We start from the raw sequence: 17122 nt of genomic DNA, 5'->3' as shown, positions 1-17122 counted from the left end.
GGCAGTAGAGGGAGACAGAGATTGAGTTAAAATATTGTACATTTTATTGAAATCGGTTGACGTATCTGTTGTATTAATGTTTCCACTTAACGTGTGTACCACTGAGAGGCACTGTATTTCGTTGTACAGTCGTGCAATGTCAATAAAACTATAAAGAGTCTGAATTTGAAGACAAAAATAAATAAAAGCTGGAAAACCATTAGGTTATTTTGTTGTTTTGTTGTTTCTTGCATTCTGAAATGAGAGACAGAGCTCTGGACAGAGATGTTCTACACAAATTGAGCTGAAAGCAAATCATAATTGTATTCATTAAAAAAACATTGCATCACAATTATTATTATTTTTACAGTCATGCTGAGCAAGTATGAACCTTGATGAGAAGCATTATATTTTAAACAATTCAAATTGAACTTTTCTTGAACCATTTAACTTTGCTTGAACCATTATAAATATGTTGCGGTGCAGATGCAACAAAAACATTTAGACAAATCTGGAAGAATTATTTGAGATACATGGGACAATATGGAAGTGCAGCACCCGCATGTGTGTGTGTGTGTGTGTGTGGTGGCTATCCAGTCCAGGAGAGATGGTAGAACCTTCCCAGTCCATCTCCACACACTAGTTCACTGGCACTGTGTGGGTTCACCTCCAAAACCAGCACAGGACCCCCACACACAAACATCCCCACCTACATGGAAACAGATAACCAGGTAACAATATCAGTGTCAAACCAATAAATATACTGGAATGTTAGAGGATGTGGGATTTGTGTACCTGTTTCTTAGTGTTTCTGTTCCATAGTTTGACTGTTCTGTCATAGGAGGCAGAGATGATGGTAGTGCTGGTCACTCTCAGCACAGTGACACGGTCACTGTGGGCCTGTGGGGACAAGAGTCATCATCATCATCACAAAAAAGATGAAAACCTTCGTCCTCCACTTCCCCCATTATCACCATCGAGGGGATGATTCTCCATCAAACAGGATGTGAGCACTCACAGGTTTCTTGCTGCTCCAGGTGTTCATGTCAGGTGGGAGGCTGTACCATATGTTTCCTTTTGAATCTCCACAAACCACCAAGTCTGAGGAACCGAAACACAACACAGCACGTCACCATCCCCCCCATGAGACGTCACTTGAGTGAGTGTGTGTTTGTGTACACGTGTATGTACATGTGTACAGTCATGGCGTGCTACCGTCATTGATAGTTAGCGCTGTTAAGAAGCATCCCTTCCCCTCAGGATGCTCCATCCAGAGGTCCGTGTTGGAGCTGGCCACCATATTTGAGCCAATGGAATACTGAAGAAGAAGAACACAGGTACACACACACACACACACACACACACACACACACACACATTAGGGCCTTCTCAGCTATATCCCAGTAATTCTCTTTAACAGCCACATAGCAGATGACTAGGGGCTGTGCTCCACTTACTGCAAAGCCCAGGGCAACCTTCCCTTCCTTCTCCCCCAGTAGCCACACGCTCTTGCCATCGTTGGGGGTCATCCCGAGAACGCACACTTCATTCCACCACCTGCGGCGGAGACGAGCAGTCAGAACAGATATTTTTTCGGACGCATGCTTCGCGGCTCACCATCACATCCTGTTCTTTAGGAAGGTGTAAACAGGTGGGATTTACATGATCGATTTAGATTCCCAGTTTTCTGGGTTTCCTGCCACAACGTCGTGGATGGATCCGTCCTCACACATTCCTAGCAGCCTGGAGCAGTGGGCCAGGTACAAGACTGGAGACTCCATGGTGTATGTGGACACCTTCCTCAGACTAGGGACACAAAATGAAAGCATTTTGATGCCAAAAACGACCATGTTTCTGTACAGCTGGAAGTACTACTGTCACTGATTGATCTTATAGTCCCAATAGAGTAGAGGTCATGGTCATTCTGCTGATTGGTACGGTATATAACAACATAATTGCCACCTTGGGAGTCCTATCCCGTGGGTGACCAGTACCTGACAGAGCTGTGCTGTGGGTTCCACTCCAGCTGCCATAAGGAGACGTTGCACATCCTGCAGCCCACAGCCACCTGGCCTTCAGGCAAGGAGCACAGCGATGTAATGGCACCCTCAGACACCTGGGAGAGACACAGTTAAACACCCACACACACCACCTCACCCTTGTTCTATCGTTTTCTAAGGGAGACAAACTGCTGTGCAGCACCACCATGAACATCTGGTTGTGAGGAGACTAAGCAGAATGACCTGTTTGAGGCCAACCATGGAGTTGTGCTGCCATATTGTCGCACGCCCAGACTCATAGCCCAACATCAGCAGAACATCCTGTCTGGTGAAGCACACGGCTGTGATGCTGCCCCCCTGGATGGGAGAACTCTCTACAAGCAAATCCAACAGTTAAACAAGTGAACAGACACCAACAATCTTTGGGCTAATTAGTGGCCGAGCAATGGTATTAGGTTGACTATTGGTTTACCCATTGCTGTAGAGATGTTCCATGACCTGAGCGACTTGTCTTCAGACACAGTAAGGAATTCTGGAATACCTTCCTGCTTACAGACCGCGCCACGTATCCCTCCACTGTGGCCCTGCAAGCTGCTGTAGTGATGCACCTGAGAGAGACAAGTTCAGCAGAACTATTTAAATGTCAGGCCAATTCATTGTCACAGATATAAATTGCTGTACTCTCTTCACACTTTGGTTCCAACTTAAAGGAAGCCGTATGTAATGCTTCATAGTAATGTACACGTTTACTCCAGGGTCATGCAGACACGCGTGTTGGAACAGTAGCAGACTTACCTGGAAGGGCTTCCATAGCTTCACACTGCCGTCATCAGATGCAGTGGAAACAGTCATATTCTCTGGATTCACCTCCTGGGTCTTGTCTGAACACACACACACACACACACACATAATGATGACTAAGATCTTTATGGTTGGTCCCGTTTCATTTCTGTCCTGGGCCCTGGTTGGGCAGGGTGCAGTACCAGGGCCCTGGTTGGGCAGGGTGCAGTATCAGGGCCCTGGTTGGGCAGGGTGCAGTATCAGGGCCCTGGTTGGGCAGGGTACAGTACCAGGGCCCTGGTTGGGCAGGGTGCAGTACCAGGGCCCTGGTTGGGCAGGGTGCAGTACCAGGGCCCTGGTTGGGCAGGGTGCAGTACCAGGGCCCTGGTTGGGCAGGGTGCAGTACCTGGGCAGGGGAGCACAGAGCAGTGGTGTATGCGGGAGTGGTGGGCTGGGATCCTGCTCATCTCCATCCCTGATCTCCACTTCCATAGCTGCAGCGCCCCGTCTGAACAGCCCGCCATCACAAACTCTCCCTGCACACACACACGACACCGGCTCACAGCCTCACCACAGTAGAATCAAACGCAACACAATCCCAACCCTCTATTGAGCGTTGAGGTTGGTTAAAGGTGCGGATCCTGTGGTTGTATGTAACATTTTGGGGTTTGATTTCATCAGCCCTGCTGGAGGTCTAGGAGGGTTCCTGCTCCGCCACACGGCTCCCCCACTGTACGGCCAGACTCACCAGGCAGCAGAGGGTGCTGAGGGAGGACGTGCCCACCATCTCCCTCACGCTGCGGCCGGTCTGGAGGTCCCACACTCGCACCCTGCCGTCCCTGGAGCAGCTCACCTGATACGCACAGTTAGAAATATGAATCTTTATCAAGTATTACACAGTCAGTCGGTGAAGAAGTCAAGAAACTTGTATTACTTTACTACAGCCGCCTAGCAAGCAGACAAATCATCATGGGGGTCAGAAGTTTGTCTGTTAGCTTGCTGTGCTAGCTAATGATGAGGAAACACCCCCACGCACAGCTTACCACACAGTCGGGGGTCCATGCACAGCCGGTGATCCAGTCTCCGTGAGAGTAAGGAAGGGACTTAGAGAGAGCAGGAGGACTGCAACCCCACACTATCAGAGTCTGAAACACACCAATAGAGTTAGCTGTAACACCACAACTGACACAAACATAGCAAGCAACATGTCTACCACACACACACACCTGATCTTTTCCCCCTGACAGCAGCTCCTGGCCAGTGGGACTAAAGGCCAGGCAGGTGACCCCTCCCCCATGACCTCTCAGGACAGAGACAACACTGATGTTAACCCAGGGTCCAGAGGTCAGCTGCTCCAGGGACCAGAGTGAGATGGTGAAGTCATCTGCTTGATCAGAAACACATTCATGAACCCAGAATCACGGATGCCTCGCATCTGATCCAATAGAACCGTTAAGGGTGGATTGATTTCCAGCAGTGTGCTGCTTTTCCTACTGACCCGAGGCAGAAGCCAGGTACACGCCGCTTTGTGCCAGGGCAAGGACGGGCCCAAGATGCGCCCCAAACTGCCCTAGCAGCACCATCTCTCTTTCCTCTCCCCTCTCCTCCTTCCTCCACAGCCTCAGATGCTGGTCCCCTGCCCCCGTCACCAGCAGCTCAGGACCCTCCACGGTCAGCCACAGCAGGCACAGGATGGAAACCCTCAGGCCCTCGCTGGCCCAGGTCATTTCATCTGCAGCCAATGCATCACATTTGATCTGTTTAGTCCTCCACAAAAGGATTGCCGCAAGGCATGGCGAGTTCGAAGCGAAACTCGATCGGTGTCGACACATCAAAAGTAACTGACGATATTGGAAAGTGACGTACCAGATTTAAGACTGAAGAGCTTCAGTCCGTCCCCGTGGTAACCCACTGCCGCGTCATCCCCACTGACCGCCACACACAGGGCAGCAGGGTCAGAGGTCAGCATGCTCTGGCCCGGCTCAACACACTCCTGTCCAGGGAGAAATCCACAAAACGCTGACCTCTCATCCAGAGGGACCAACATACACAAAAATAATAAAATAAAACAAAGGCTTCACAGAACATGCAACAAGAGCATACCCTTTTTCCAAAAGTGTTCACTGCACGACCGAGACCTCCTGACCATAGCTGGACCTAGGGATAAGGAAAGGCAACAAAAAGTGTGTAGGTATAACCGCATTCTCTTGTGAGCGTACTCGCCCCTTTGCACCTACTATCGTTCTCCTACCATGTGGTCTGACCCAGCGCTCAGTAGCACTGCCCCGCCCTGCAGGAAGGACAGCACCTCAGTGGTTCCGTGGTGAGCCTGGTAGCACCCCACGCAGGTGGAGGCTGCTACAGACCACAACCGCACTTCCCCAGACATACTGCCAGAGCAGAGCAGGGAGGAGGAGGGAGAGAAGGAGAGGCTGCGCACCGACTTGCCATGGCCCGTGAGAGTCTTGGATGGAGAGATTGGGACAGCGAGAGAAAATAAAAAAAAGTGGGGTTAGGTAGGAGATAAGGACAGGAGAGAAGGTTTCATTTTCAGCTGCGGTTATTGCCAACGTGGTTCCCCATTGGCTCTCCGTAGAATCATAAACTGATGTCATTCGCTGATGTCCTCACCATGACCAGTTTCTCTTGGAGCCAGTTCCACACACGCACAGCGCCATCCCAGCATCCGACGGCCAAAATCTGACCCTCTGGGTCAAAGGCCACACAGTTCAAAGGACTGGGGTTTGTGAAGGTTGACACCAGATGGTAGTCTGACGATGACCACACCTGTAAAAGCCAGAACATGTATGACACTTCTATGGTGGGTAAAAGGAATAATAAACCCTGCATACACAGAGCAACAACAAAGATTTGAGTGTTACTTTGAGGGTGAAGTCGAGGGAAACTGTCGCTAGGTGGTTTCTGTTGGCGCTGATGTCACTTCCAGTGATTCGGTTTGAGTGTCCATCAATGAGAGATATCCTGATGACAGGAGGGAGACAAGTATGTTGTCCATGTGTAGATGTTAAAACCTTTGTAGTGCATAGTTTCATAGTACCCAGTATGGGAAACCACTCAAAAAGATGAGTTCATAATTCAGGGGATTTCATTTCTGAAACGTTCTCTCACCTGCAGCCATTGTCAATGTCCCATATCTCTATACGTCCATCAAAAGAGGTTGTTCCAAGAAGCCCCTTCTTCAGGAAGATGCATCCAGATATCCCATCACAGCTGCTAATTAGTGACCTCACTTCCTGTACACACCATGGAAAGCATAGGGTTTCACTTTAAGAACAGTGCACTAGGATACAGAAACAAACCGTAGAGGAAAACTAACCAGATCTAAACACAGCTCATGTCAGACTTGTCAAGACTGTTGTTACCTGTCCTGTGTGGGTGTGGAGGAAGTGCAGAGTGCCCTGCCCAGTGCCCACTGCCATCACCTCACCCTCCGGACTCATCTCCACACAGGTGGGCTCCAAGCAGAACGTAGACACCAGCTCACTGACGGTAAAACAGAGACACCGCAGATCCTGAAGCCAAACTCGGTGTGAAACTCTCAGAGGAGTCAGCCAGAACAGCTCAAGACGACCAAGTCACAACCCCATGGATCAGGATGAGAAGTCTCCAACCAACATAGTTTGTAGATAGACCACCTACCTGGTCTGCTTTTGAGGGTGCTGTGTGTTGTTGTGCCACCTCACTGTGTGCGTCCTCACGCCTGTTCCCAGAAGGCCTTGCGCCCAGGCGTGGGCGGGGGTGTCGTGGGGCTCGTTGAGAGCCTGCTGGACAAACAGGGCGGGCCAAGAGGACAGGAGGGCTGCGTGGGTCTTGAGGAAACTCTGGCAGTCCTCCAAACTGCTTGAGTCCACCTCTGACACGGAAGCTTCTAGGCAAAGAAGAAGAGGTACAGTCAGCTATCTGCAGATGGGAACCTGTCACAGCACTCTGGGGGGTCCTCATCCATGGACGCCACCGTTTCTATCCTGTATCTGGCAGGAGCCTGGGTCTCCAGAGTTGCTGTCTCACCCGCTGAAGCGTAGACCTCTAGGAGGTGGTGCAGGAGGCCATGCCGCACGTTAGCAAACAGGAAGTAGTAACTGGAGAGCAGGGAACACAGCGTCGCCCTCTGGCCACTCCTCATCTGACCCCGTGCATCAAGAAGAAGAAATAGATGGATCTCACAAAAGACTGAGCGCCTACTCCCTTCGGAGATTTCAACATCAGTAGGCAGTAAGAATCATCAATGGTCAAGGTTGCCATAATCCAGGGTCTTACCAACATAACCTCCCAGATGGAAACCACAGTAAAGCAATTTGAGGTGTTTGCTCATTGGTTAATGGGGAATTTCCTATTGAGAGCAGTCTGTAGTTGGGGGCTACACACAGGCCTATGGGTGTTTACCAGGTGGTGAGGCAGTTGCATGATGGAGCTGGCTTCACACTGCAGAAAAGTGTCTTCTGCCTGAGGATCAGCCAGTGCCCAAAGGTGTGCTGAGAAAGAAGGATTAAAGACAAAAGAGCTATATTTTGATGTAGATTATTTTGTATTGGAGTAAAGCAAGTAGGAAAAAAAAGAAGACAGCCAGGGGGTCCCAATTTTTGAAACGTTTGAATTGGTGCGTGTGTGTTGGATGCCAGTACCTGCCAAAATGGAATGAGCTTGTGTTCTAGAAGCATCACTGTGGAGAAGTAGCTGCTCAAAAGCCATTCTCACCTCCGGATTGGTCAAAGTCAGAATATCATCCTCACCATGGCAGTAAGAAGAACCAATCAGGCTGCAGAGACAAAAGTGAATATTCGACTAATATCACATAATCAACATCTTCCATTTTATAATATCCTTTACATTGTGCACGATTGCTGCTCATTATACAAGGATGTTCTTTACCTCTCCAGACTCCGCACCATGTGGGAGAAGGTTGCCATGGGGATGCGTCCTTGAGGGTTTCTGGCCAGGTGAAGCATGTTTTGCCATTGTGACAGCCCCTCTCCAGGAGGAAGCTCATTGCACATGCTCAGTATGGCATATAGGTCCCTCTCCCCCAGGCCTATGAGAACACCAAGAACAATAAACCTGACTTGACATGCCACACTGTTGAAGTGCAGTTAATTTAATTGACTGGACACACCAGACTGGTGGGGTTCCACGACAATAAATGAAGTAATTTCACCCAGGTTTGGTGCGCGTCTTTATGTATTCTGACATGTATGGTAACTGAACAGAAAGGTGGTCTTTCTCACCAGTAGTGCTAACTGTTAAGGCTGCCAGTGCCCAGTGCAGTGCTTCTCCATACTGAGAATACTGAGACTGGAGTCTGGCCAGGCTGTGTTGTACCAGCTGACACAGAGATGGGGGGAGGGACTCGAGGTTCTCCTTCATCTGAGACACAAATATCATCATCATCATCATCATCATCATCATCATCATCATCATCACTATCCTGATCATGTATGTTCACCCCACTTCATCATACTATTCATTATAACTAATCATTTGGAAGATAAATGACAGCAGACCTTTTCGAATGAAGCGAAACTCCTCAGCTCCTCGCAGGCCAGATGAAGGTAGAGCGGACTTACTGCTCCCTTCTTCCTCAGAAGTATCTGGAGCTACACACACACAGATATTTTCATTTTGATAATATTCTATTGAGTACTTCTGGCCACCCCCACCACCAACAACATGTGTTGTTTTTCCAAAGAAGAAACCTGGTTGTTGAAGGCAGAATCACTAAGCTTCTTCCCGTGGACTTCCAGTTCCTTCCGAACGATCTCTTTTCTGTCTGGTAAAGACAGCGTCCCCAAAGGAAACAGAACATACCCTTTCTTCTTTGCCAGGTTTAGCAACATGGGCGAATTGGATGTGAAGCTGACCACCAAAGACACACCCTGAAAATGTTTTACAAAAATAAAAAACTGTATTAACATAAATGCATCTATGTGCTACCATGTACTTTACTGTACTGCCACTATTTACAGACTTAATATATACCGAGTATCATTAACCAATGGCTGACCTTAGGGAGCTGCTGTGGTATCCAAGAAGATGTAAGATGACCCTGTCCATCGTGGATCAGATCTGCTCCATCCACCAGCAAGGCCAGTGGTTGGTTCTTTTTGGTGTCACTCAGCAGGGAGTGGAACTCTGCCATCAGATCTCTTTTAGGAATTATGAATAACAATTGTATTTGATTTCCATATAATAGGTAGTGTATGCAATGTCATCCTGTTCATTTTGACACTCACTTGAAAGTTGAAGGGAGAGAAGATTGCTTCTCATTTTTGGTGTCAGTCTGCATGGAGTGGAACGCTGCCATCCTTTCTCTTTTATGAATGATGTGGTTAGAATCACACGTCCATTAGAATTTGATTAATAAGAATTTGATTTCAATACAATAGATAGTGTATGCAATGTCATCCTGTTCATTTTGACACTCACTCTGAAGTTGAAGTGTCTTCCTTTCTTCTTCTCAAACATTGGACGAGACAACGCAGAAGGCTCACCACAGTGCATGCTGATTGGCTAACATCGGTGAAGTAGGATATGACACCACATGTAGTAGTTTCCTGAGACGTTTCTGGAGATTGGAGGGCATTTGCCAGAGCGGCCTGCATCATGAAACAGAGTGCATAATTAAAATTAAAATTAAAAACGTAAGTTTATATAAACAAAAAAGAAAAACAGAAGTGAGATAGGAGTCAGCGAGTGAGCGTGTCTAATCTGTACCGACGCTGTGTTGTAGTTTACCATGAAAACGCTTTTGCCCTCTCCAGGAGCTCCCTCCAGCAGCAGCAGGCCTCCTTTCAGCTGGGCCTCCTTCACAATCCCCACAGCCTCCTTCAGCAGCTTAGCCCTGCCGTAGAACAGCCTCTGAAGGGCGCCCTGGTGCAGCTCCTGACGGGAGATATCAGAGCTTGGATCGGGATCCTCTGGCTCCTGGGAAACACACCACCACACAGACAATTGGTGAAAAGAATCGTCTTAGGGATAATTAAAAGAAAGTGAATTGTTTCGAGTTCAGTTTTCATTCAAGCTAATCTTAAACCAGATCTGAACTTAGATTTTTTTATTGGCTTATCCTTAGTTATATACAGCTTCATACCTCAACAAACTGCTTCAACACCGCCCCCCACAGGTCGTCTAGCACTGCCTTCCCAAAGCGCTCCAGTCCTTTCACACAGGGCTTCCCATCCACAATCCCTCCCCACTCACAGGGATAACTGGACAGGGAAAGAGACAGAAAGACTATCAGACCCAAGTTCACCTCAGGGTGAGTGAAGGAATGACCAAAAACATTGCTCACTCTTCAGTGACTTTCACATCACTAATCAGGATTCTTCTTTTCAAGTCAGACAATTTGGATTCTGCCTCTTGAGACTCCGAAGCAAAGTCTGACTTCCATGCCACTGGCACAGTCCTGAGACACAAATCCAAAAACAAACAGGAATTTAACTTAACCCGCTAACCTGGCTGTATGATCCAATCAATTGACGTCATGTGTCACTGCCATCATGATAAATATCAATATATCAATGTCAATGCACATAATTATTACACCTGGACAAATTGGGCACCCTAAAGTAGCCGAACATGCGATTGTGGGCGGAGTCTGGGAATAAAGCTTGGAACTGACGAATCTCCATCTCAGTGATCGACAGGCCTGGGGGGCAGTATCCAGCTGTGGAAGGGATCACATCCAGACAGGTTCAACCAGCTTGCTGTCAAAAGGCTCAACAATGATGACCCTCCTCTACTGAATACACGCAGGTGGACAGACGGACAGAAACACGTACCCAGCTGTACTGCGGGAGGTCTGGCAGGGCGGGGCGAGGAGGCACCAGGCCGTAGCGCTCCCCCAGGATTGCCACCAGCATCTGGCTGCGGCACACTTCCGAGAGGCACAGCTCCACGGCGCGGCTGGACTCCTCCTCGGTCACGCCCCAGCGCAGTTCCACCTCCTGCAGGTAGAGGCAGTGCTGCGCAGCGCGGCGCCGGAGCTCGGGGAACACCCAGCGCACCAGGACGTCCCGCTCCGCATGCATGTCTCTGAAGGTGGAGGAGATGAACACACGCACACCACGCCACCTGAACTCAGGACAGGAAGGGGGAGGAAGGACGTGGATGACGCAAAATGGATGGAATAAATAACTCCGGCACTCTCGAACAGTCAGACCTCATTCTTTTTTGTCATGTCCAAAAGGATGCTGCTGTCAATCATCTACCCTGCTTCCTAACTAGGAACAACCTGCATGAGGGTCAACCACAGACATTATTATTCTTCACCATGACCATACACATTTGTGTGTCACTTTAGATAAAAGCATCTGCGAAACGAATACATGTAACAGTGGCGTAAGATAATAAACTCAATAAAAAGGTGTCAAAACATGAACTTAGTACCTCATCTTTGGGGTTTCCTGCAGTGGTATGAGGGCAGCTGCTGTGTCTGGGGTTTTAGCAGCAGGGTGAGAGGGGATGTTGTGCAGTTTGTCAATAAGTTCCACATGGTCCAGCAGCCTGGAAGAGCCTCGTTCAGCCACAAACCTGAGGAGGATGAACAAATACGCATATCACAGGGCCTGTTTACACTAGGACGCTTCAATTACAGCTTTATACACTTAGACTTACATTACAGTGCCCGTTTACAATTGCATTCATATTGCATTTACAGAGACTTTTATACAAATGTACTTATATTACAAAGAAATGCCTCGTTTTGCCTCCTCCATCACTGTGTCCAACCACACAGAAGGTCATTAGGGTTAGAGTCAAAGAGATGCATTACTTGAGGATTTGTTCGCTAAACCCATAGAGCTCCACATAGGTCCTGTTTGAGGTGGAGTCTTGTTCACTGGGGGGACTAAAAGAAAGGAAGAAAGAAAGATGAAGACATATATGGACAAAGTTCCTCTCATGAACTGAGTAGTTCTCTGCCGTTTTCCCCAAGTCTTGGTCATCATTTTTAAGTCAAAAGTCACACTTGAGATGGCGACTCATTACTGAGGGAGCTTTACACTGCGGGCTTCCTGTTCCTCCACATACCTCTTCTCCAGGTTTATCTTAACACAGAGAATGTCGTTGTTCGCTTCTTTCCTCAAATGGTTTATGGCCAAATTCACCTCACTGGAAACATTATAACCAGTCACAGCGATTATATTGTTGACCTGAGTTGAAAGGGAGGTTTGGTGTTAAGCAGTGTAGCTGTTTTTATCTCACAGTGATTATATTATGTGAATTTACGGCTTAACGTGCAGTTATAACACTCTCTAACATGCTTTAATTTCACAACACCACATTAAAAGCCAAAAGAGGTGAACCCCAAATCTGCATGATGTGCAAACATGAGCACATTCAAACATACCTTGTTTTCTGATGTCGACATGTGAGAGATTAACTGGCTCCTCTTTTCACTTGCGTCATAGCCATCGTTGAATTCCTTCAATGACCAGGGGTTGGTTCAAAGTGTTTTATTACAAATCAACTCAGACAATTGACCTTAGTTTCACCATTATCACCAGGCCTTTACATCTTTGTCATAAATATATCTTACTTAGCCTTAAGAGTGAAAACCACAAGGGAGTCTTTTTTCCCCAGTAAAGGCAAACTAAGCTAACATCAAATGCAAAAGACTGACCAACGATTCTCACCTTCACCTTCTTCATCACCTGTCTCCAGTTGTCCAGTAGCACGTCAGACTCCAGCTTCAACTCCGTGAAAGAGTTCCAAGAGAACAGCACTAGCTGGGGGTCCTCAGCGCTGGAGGCAATCATCAGTGAGAGTAACACTGCCACCTCCTGGAGCTGAGTGGAATTAAACCCATCCCAAACGTAAACCACTGCTTTTCAACACGTTGACAGATGAAAATCTAAAAGTTATTCAGGAATACTTTTAATAGTAAGCCTTTTTTACCCATCAGACAATCCCTGATTTTACACAGTTGGACAGATAAAAGGAAAGACTTTGTTGGTTTACTCAGAGCCCATCTCATAAGGGAGGAATGGCACTTTCTGATAGAATCTAAACAGGCCCTTTGCAGGTAAGAGAAGGGCCAGCTAAGAAGGCATTTGTCCTTACATTTGGTGTGAGGGTCTTCACATCTGTTGTGCTTTCCTCCTCCCCGGATTCCTGGTCTGCTTTTATGGGACAGCCGATGTCAAGGGCCTTTTTCCAGGGCTCGTGAGTTTCTAAGCCACTAGGCACCAAGATCAGGGTGCGGCCGGGGAGAGGAGGCACGTTGTGCCGGCAGGAGATCTGCACCGCCGTCTCCAGGGCTTGCTGGTACCGTTTCAGTAGATCACCAATGTTTTGACTGGCGACACACACAAATTCATGCAAAAGCACACCCATACACAAACAGGGCAGGGCACATACACACACAATTTAGTTTAGCATATATACATATACAGTGTATATATATAGCATTGGGTCCCTGCCTTGAATGAATAGACACCAGGTCAATAATTCCATGTACCTGGGTTTCTGAAGTGCACTCATCTTCATCTTGTACATGCGGTAGATGAATGGAACCCCCAGAGCTGCCCGTAGTTTCTTCCTCCCACCACGCTGCAATTTTCCAAAATCTTTGCTGCCCAACTGTCCCTTCAGTACGCTCTTCAATATCTTTGAAGAACTGGGCACCACTTTCTTTGATGGACTGTCTGAATACGGAAGACAAGAGGGTCAACAAACACCCTGTCTGTGTGTTTGTGTATCTGGTCGACCTGTGTGTGTTGATTGTGTGCCGAGGTGTTGCGTGTCCAATTCTCACCCATGCTACTTACGACCTTCCAAGCAGAGAGGAAGCGGAAGGGAAATTGCTTGCTCTGAATGACTGCTTTCTGCAACAACAAACAGACAACAATTAACGGCCTGGTAATTGAATGACTATTTCACTAACATTTCATATCACAGGCTGAATCAACACTGATTGCATTTTATACGTCCATCAATGGACTAAATGAACCAATGCTCTGATTTCCTAAGCCACTTTTTGGTCTCTTACTGTGGACTTGTAACTGATTGGTGAAAACTCAAAGACAACTCACTTTATTGGTCAGTCTAGCAAGGATCTTCTGATGGTGCTTCTCACTAATGCCCTGGGATATCATGTTTCTCAGGTTCCTCAGCATGGCCATGAAGGGGAGAGACCTGTTGTCTGTAGAGAAAATAAAAAGCTGTTCAATACCAAGTGTGTGTGTGTGTGTGTCTGTGTGCATCCACACACGTTTAACAGACCTATAAGTTTCTCCCAGGTAAGGGCTTTGTTTCCTTCCTGGCTGAGTTTGCGCTCCCATGTGTCTGGCCGGGCCAGCTTCATGCGCTGCCCTGCTCTCTCCCTCTCCCAAGTTCCAGTGAGCCCGCTGTGGGTGAACGCCTTCATGTCACCTGGGTACCTAAAATAAAGACAGAAACAGGTCATGTATCCGGACAAAGGTCTTTCTGTGTGTGTGTGTGTGTGTGTGTGTGTACCTCTTTCCCAGTATAGCCATGACATGCTGGGCTGGCTCCTTAATGTGGAGTCTCTTGATAAATGTCTTCAGATTGAACTCGCTCTGCTTCTTATTGACCACCACTCTCTTCGATAACTACACACACACACACACACACACACACACACACACACACACACTCAACATGGTCAACAAACATTGCAACCACTACAGCCAAACCGACTGATCCCATCTGAACACACACTTACATGTTTCTGCAGAGTAGGGACATCCATCTTGAGCTTTTTGGCCCACGTTATCAGCTGATCAGGGGTTGGTTTCTAACATGGTCACAGAGAGCTGGGTTAGCACAGGGCAAGACAGAGAAAACCGGTGAATGTGTGGTGTTTGTTAACACACTGTGTGTGCATCATACCGCGGCTTTGGGTTTGTTCCTGTTGTGTTTGCAACGATGCTTGCGCGTGTTGTATTTGGCCAGCTGATACTCGTTAAACTGCTTGAACTTATCCGCCATGGCCTTCTTCAGGCAGCTGGGTAGAGAGTGACAGAAGCACTGTGGACGACAGAGAGAAGCAGTACTGAGACAGAGAAACAGGGGGAGGAAGGGGATGTTTGGAGCAACTAAACATGTCGTAAAACACGTGTTCTACCACCCTAATTTCTGACGCACATGCATGACCTACCGTACTATACAGCCTGGCCACCTCCAGCCAATCAGAGGGCAGCTGCACAGCTGCGCAGAAGTACCTGCGTACATGTGGCTTGGTGACAGGCAGACTGGCAGCAAGAGCCAACAGGTAGTTGGCTGTGATACGGATGTTCAACTCTTGTCTAGTGTACACGGCCACCTAGATAGGACAGGGAAAAAGTGCATAGGATCCATCCTTTCCTCCATGTTGAGACTCACTCCATGACACATGTTTACACGTGTGACACATTGACTTCTCGGTTCACTCTCAAGAGAAACACACAAACACCGACCTTGAGAAGAAACTGCGGATCGTTGTTAGAAATTTCTTCACCGAGGTTCTTCATCCTTGTCCACACTCTGCCTTCTGCATTCCAGTCTTTCTCACCAGGAGCAGGGGTCTCATTCACCAAAGAACAGCATACCTCATTCAGAAGCATGTACTGGCCACAGCAAAAAAAAAATGAAGGGGTGGATTTGAGAGAGACGACTGTCATTTGTGTGTGATGATATGTATAGGTCGATATAGTGTACTGTGAATGTGTTTGTTCAGTGTCCTTTCGTACCTTCTTGTCTTTCAGCACATCCTCAAGGTCCTCTTTTCCACTTTCCATTTCTCCAAATTCCTCTTGGCTGATAATCACAGGATGCTCAGGGTCCTCAAGATGCAACTCCATGTCTAGGACAGGCATCTCTCTGGACACCTTACTGTCCAGGTCAGAACACTAAAATAAGTTGAGAAAAGCTATGTCAAAAGACATTAACCTACAAACGATCTACCTGTATCTTCAAATTAAACAAAATCCATATTGGACCCAAATAAAAATAAAGACTAGATTGGTTAGGCCAACCAGCCAATCACAGAACAAAACTGGTATCATGCATACCACACTCATGTCTTCACAACGGGACTGCACATCCTCAGAGGAGCAACTAATTTCTCCTCCATCTCTACAGTCCTGGCCCTCCTGAATAAGACAGGAGGTTGAAGGGAGGTGAGGACTTCCTTGGAGATTGGCACCAGTACAGGGTGCAAAGGATGCAGAAGGCAAAGAGCCATGGAGGGGAGGAGAACAGGGGCGGGAGAAGGAGAGCGGGGGGTAAAGGAGTGGGTCCCTCCTCAGGAGGTTGTTTTGAGTGGTGAGGAGGGGGGAGGTGAGGGAGGCAGATGTGAAGGTGGCGAGTAGGGAGGATGTGGTGGAAGACAGCTTGGAAGGAAGGAGAGAGGGGCAGGTTGAAGAAGGAGACGATGCCCAGGAGGAGGAGGATGCAGAAAGGGTCTGGGGCAGCACAGAAGACGCCTGGGTCAACAGCCTGTTCTCCAAGTCCGGTGCAGCATAGTTGGAGAAGAGTTCCCTTGTAGATGAAGTCTGCTGGTTGCTGTCCAAGCTTTGCTGGAGCTGAGTAAGTTCCCTCATCTCTGATGCAAGGACATAGACTGCAAGGGAGTAAACAGGTAAACTGTCAGGGAGTTTGTACAGGGAAGTACAGTTCTAAATCTCAAGCAAACATAAATCTTGTTGAGCAGCTAGTTCAGCAGCATTCTAACTTGGTCCACTATCTAAGCAGGCGGTATTGTAAACATTAGCCTAGATTATGGAACTGTTCGGTTTGGGTGGGGCATTATATCTGCAGTGAATGGGTGCAAAGTCCAAACAGCACACAGTTTTACTTAGCTCAGATAGTGGTGGTGTATACTAAATGTATGAGCGTGGTTTCCATCAGAACTCAAAACCTGAGGCACTGATTACTGTGGGGTAGAACAGGCTCCTCAAAATTAACACATAAGTGCTTCTGTAAAGTAAATTCTACGCAAAAATTTGCGAATTTAAATTAATGTTAACAAACTAAAAAGTATCCTTTTGCCGAGTTGACACACAATGGAGTTTATATGACATTGCAAAGAAATTATAGCTCTAGTCTGAAGCAGGCGGTAAGCTCACCTCTTACAACTAGCTACATTTAGGCAATCCCAGACCAGCTTGACCAGGCAAGTAGCTCTTGCCAATGGGCGTCAACTAGATTATAAAAGCATTGCTGCTACGTGACACGCAACTCACCTTACAAGTCTGTATTCACCCGTTGTCCACCACTGTATATCTATTTAAAAAAAATGCTCAATTGATACTTGTCTGAATAATTCGTAGCTGTAACTTCTCTGTAGTACCGTCTTGACTTGTAAGCTACTTCCTGCAAGTTTGTCATAGCTTTTTGTTGTTTTT

The 17122-nt window shown here is 47.5% G+C and overlaps 1 protein-coding gene across 1 annotated transcript; it reads right to left on the bottom strand.

The window, feature by feature from the left end:
- Positions 1 to 21: 21 nt before the first annotated feature.
- tep1 (telomerase-associated protein 1) lies at positions 22 to 17087 on the bottom strand. Its single transcript, XM_084707878.1, has 56 exons — positions 16961 to 17087; positions 15788 to 16338; positions 15467 to 15625; positions 15194 to 15343; positions 14896 to 15060; positions 14628 to 14765; positions 14461 to 14532; positions 14232 to 14347; positions 13998 to 14155; positions 13808 to 13917; positions 13531 to 13600; positions 13234 to 13420; positions 12837 to 13071; positions 12410 to 12562; positions 12124 to 12198; positions 11805 to 11926; positions 11548 to 11622; positions 11163 to 11306; positions 10552 to 10847; positions 10320 to 10440; positions 10066 to 10179; positions 9865 to 9982; positions 9510 to 9698; positions 9201 to 9370; positions 9008 to 9085; positions 8779 to 8920; positions 8471 to 8650; positions 8279 to 8371; positions 8003 to 8141; positions 7650 to 7809; positions 7403 to 7536; positions 7164 to 7252; positions 6789 to 6903; positions 6420 to 6648; positions 6143 to 6263; positions 5889 to 6013; positions 5642 to 5741; positions 5391 to 5546; positions 5011 to 5223; positions 4863 to 4916; positions 4626 to 4752; positions 4258 to 4491; positions 3986 to 4143; positions 3803 to 3904; positions 3508 to 3612; positions 3166 to 3295; positions 2775 to 2860; positions 2452 to 2587; positions 2223 to 2353; positions 1974 to 2095; positions 1642 to 1785; positions 1437 to 1536; positions 1195 to 1297; positions 998 to 1080; positions 775 to 879; positions 22 to 688 (listed from the first exon to the last, which is right to left on the bottom strand). The coding sequence occupies exons 2-56, from the start codon at positions 16316 to 16318 to the stop codon at positions 569 to 571; spliced, it is 7782 nt and encodes a 2593-aa protein (XP_084564004.1). The 5' UTR covers positions 16319 to 16338; positions 16961 to 17087; the 3' UTR covers positions 22 to 568.
- Positions 17088 to 17122: the final 35 nt, after the last annotated feature.

This window comes from Hypomesus nipponensis, chromosome 10, assembly GCF_054491055.1.
Source record: "Hypomesus nipponensis isolate SF chromosome 10, ASM5449105v1, whole genome shotgun sequence".
In the NCBI taxonomy this organism is placed as follows: domain Eukaryota; kingdom Metazoa; phylum Chordata; class Actinopteri; order Osmeriformes; family Osmeridae; genus Hypomesus; species Hypomesus nipponensis.
This window is presented reverse-complemented; position numbering and strand designations above follow the sequence as displayed.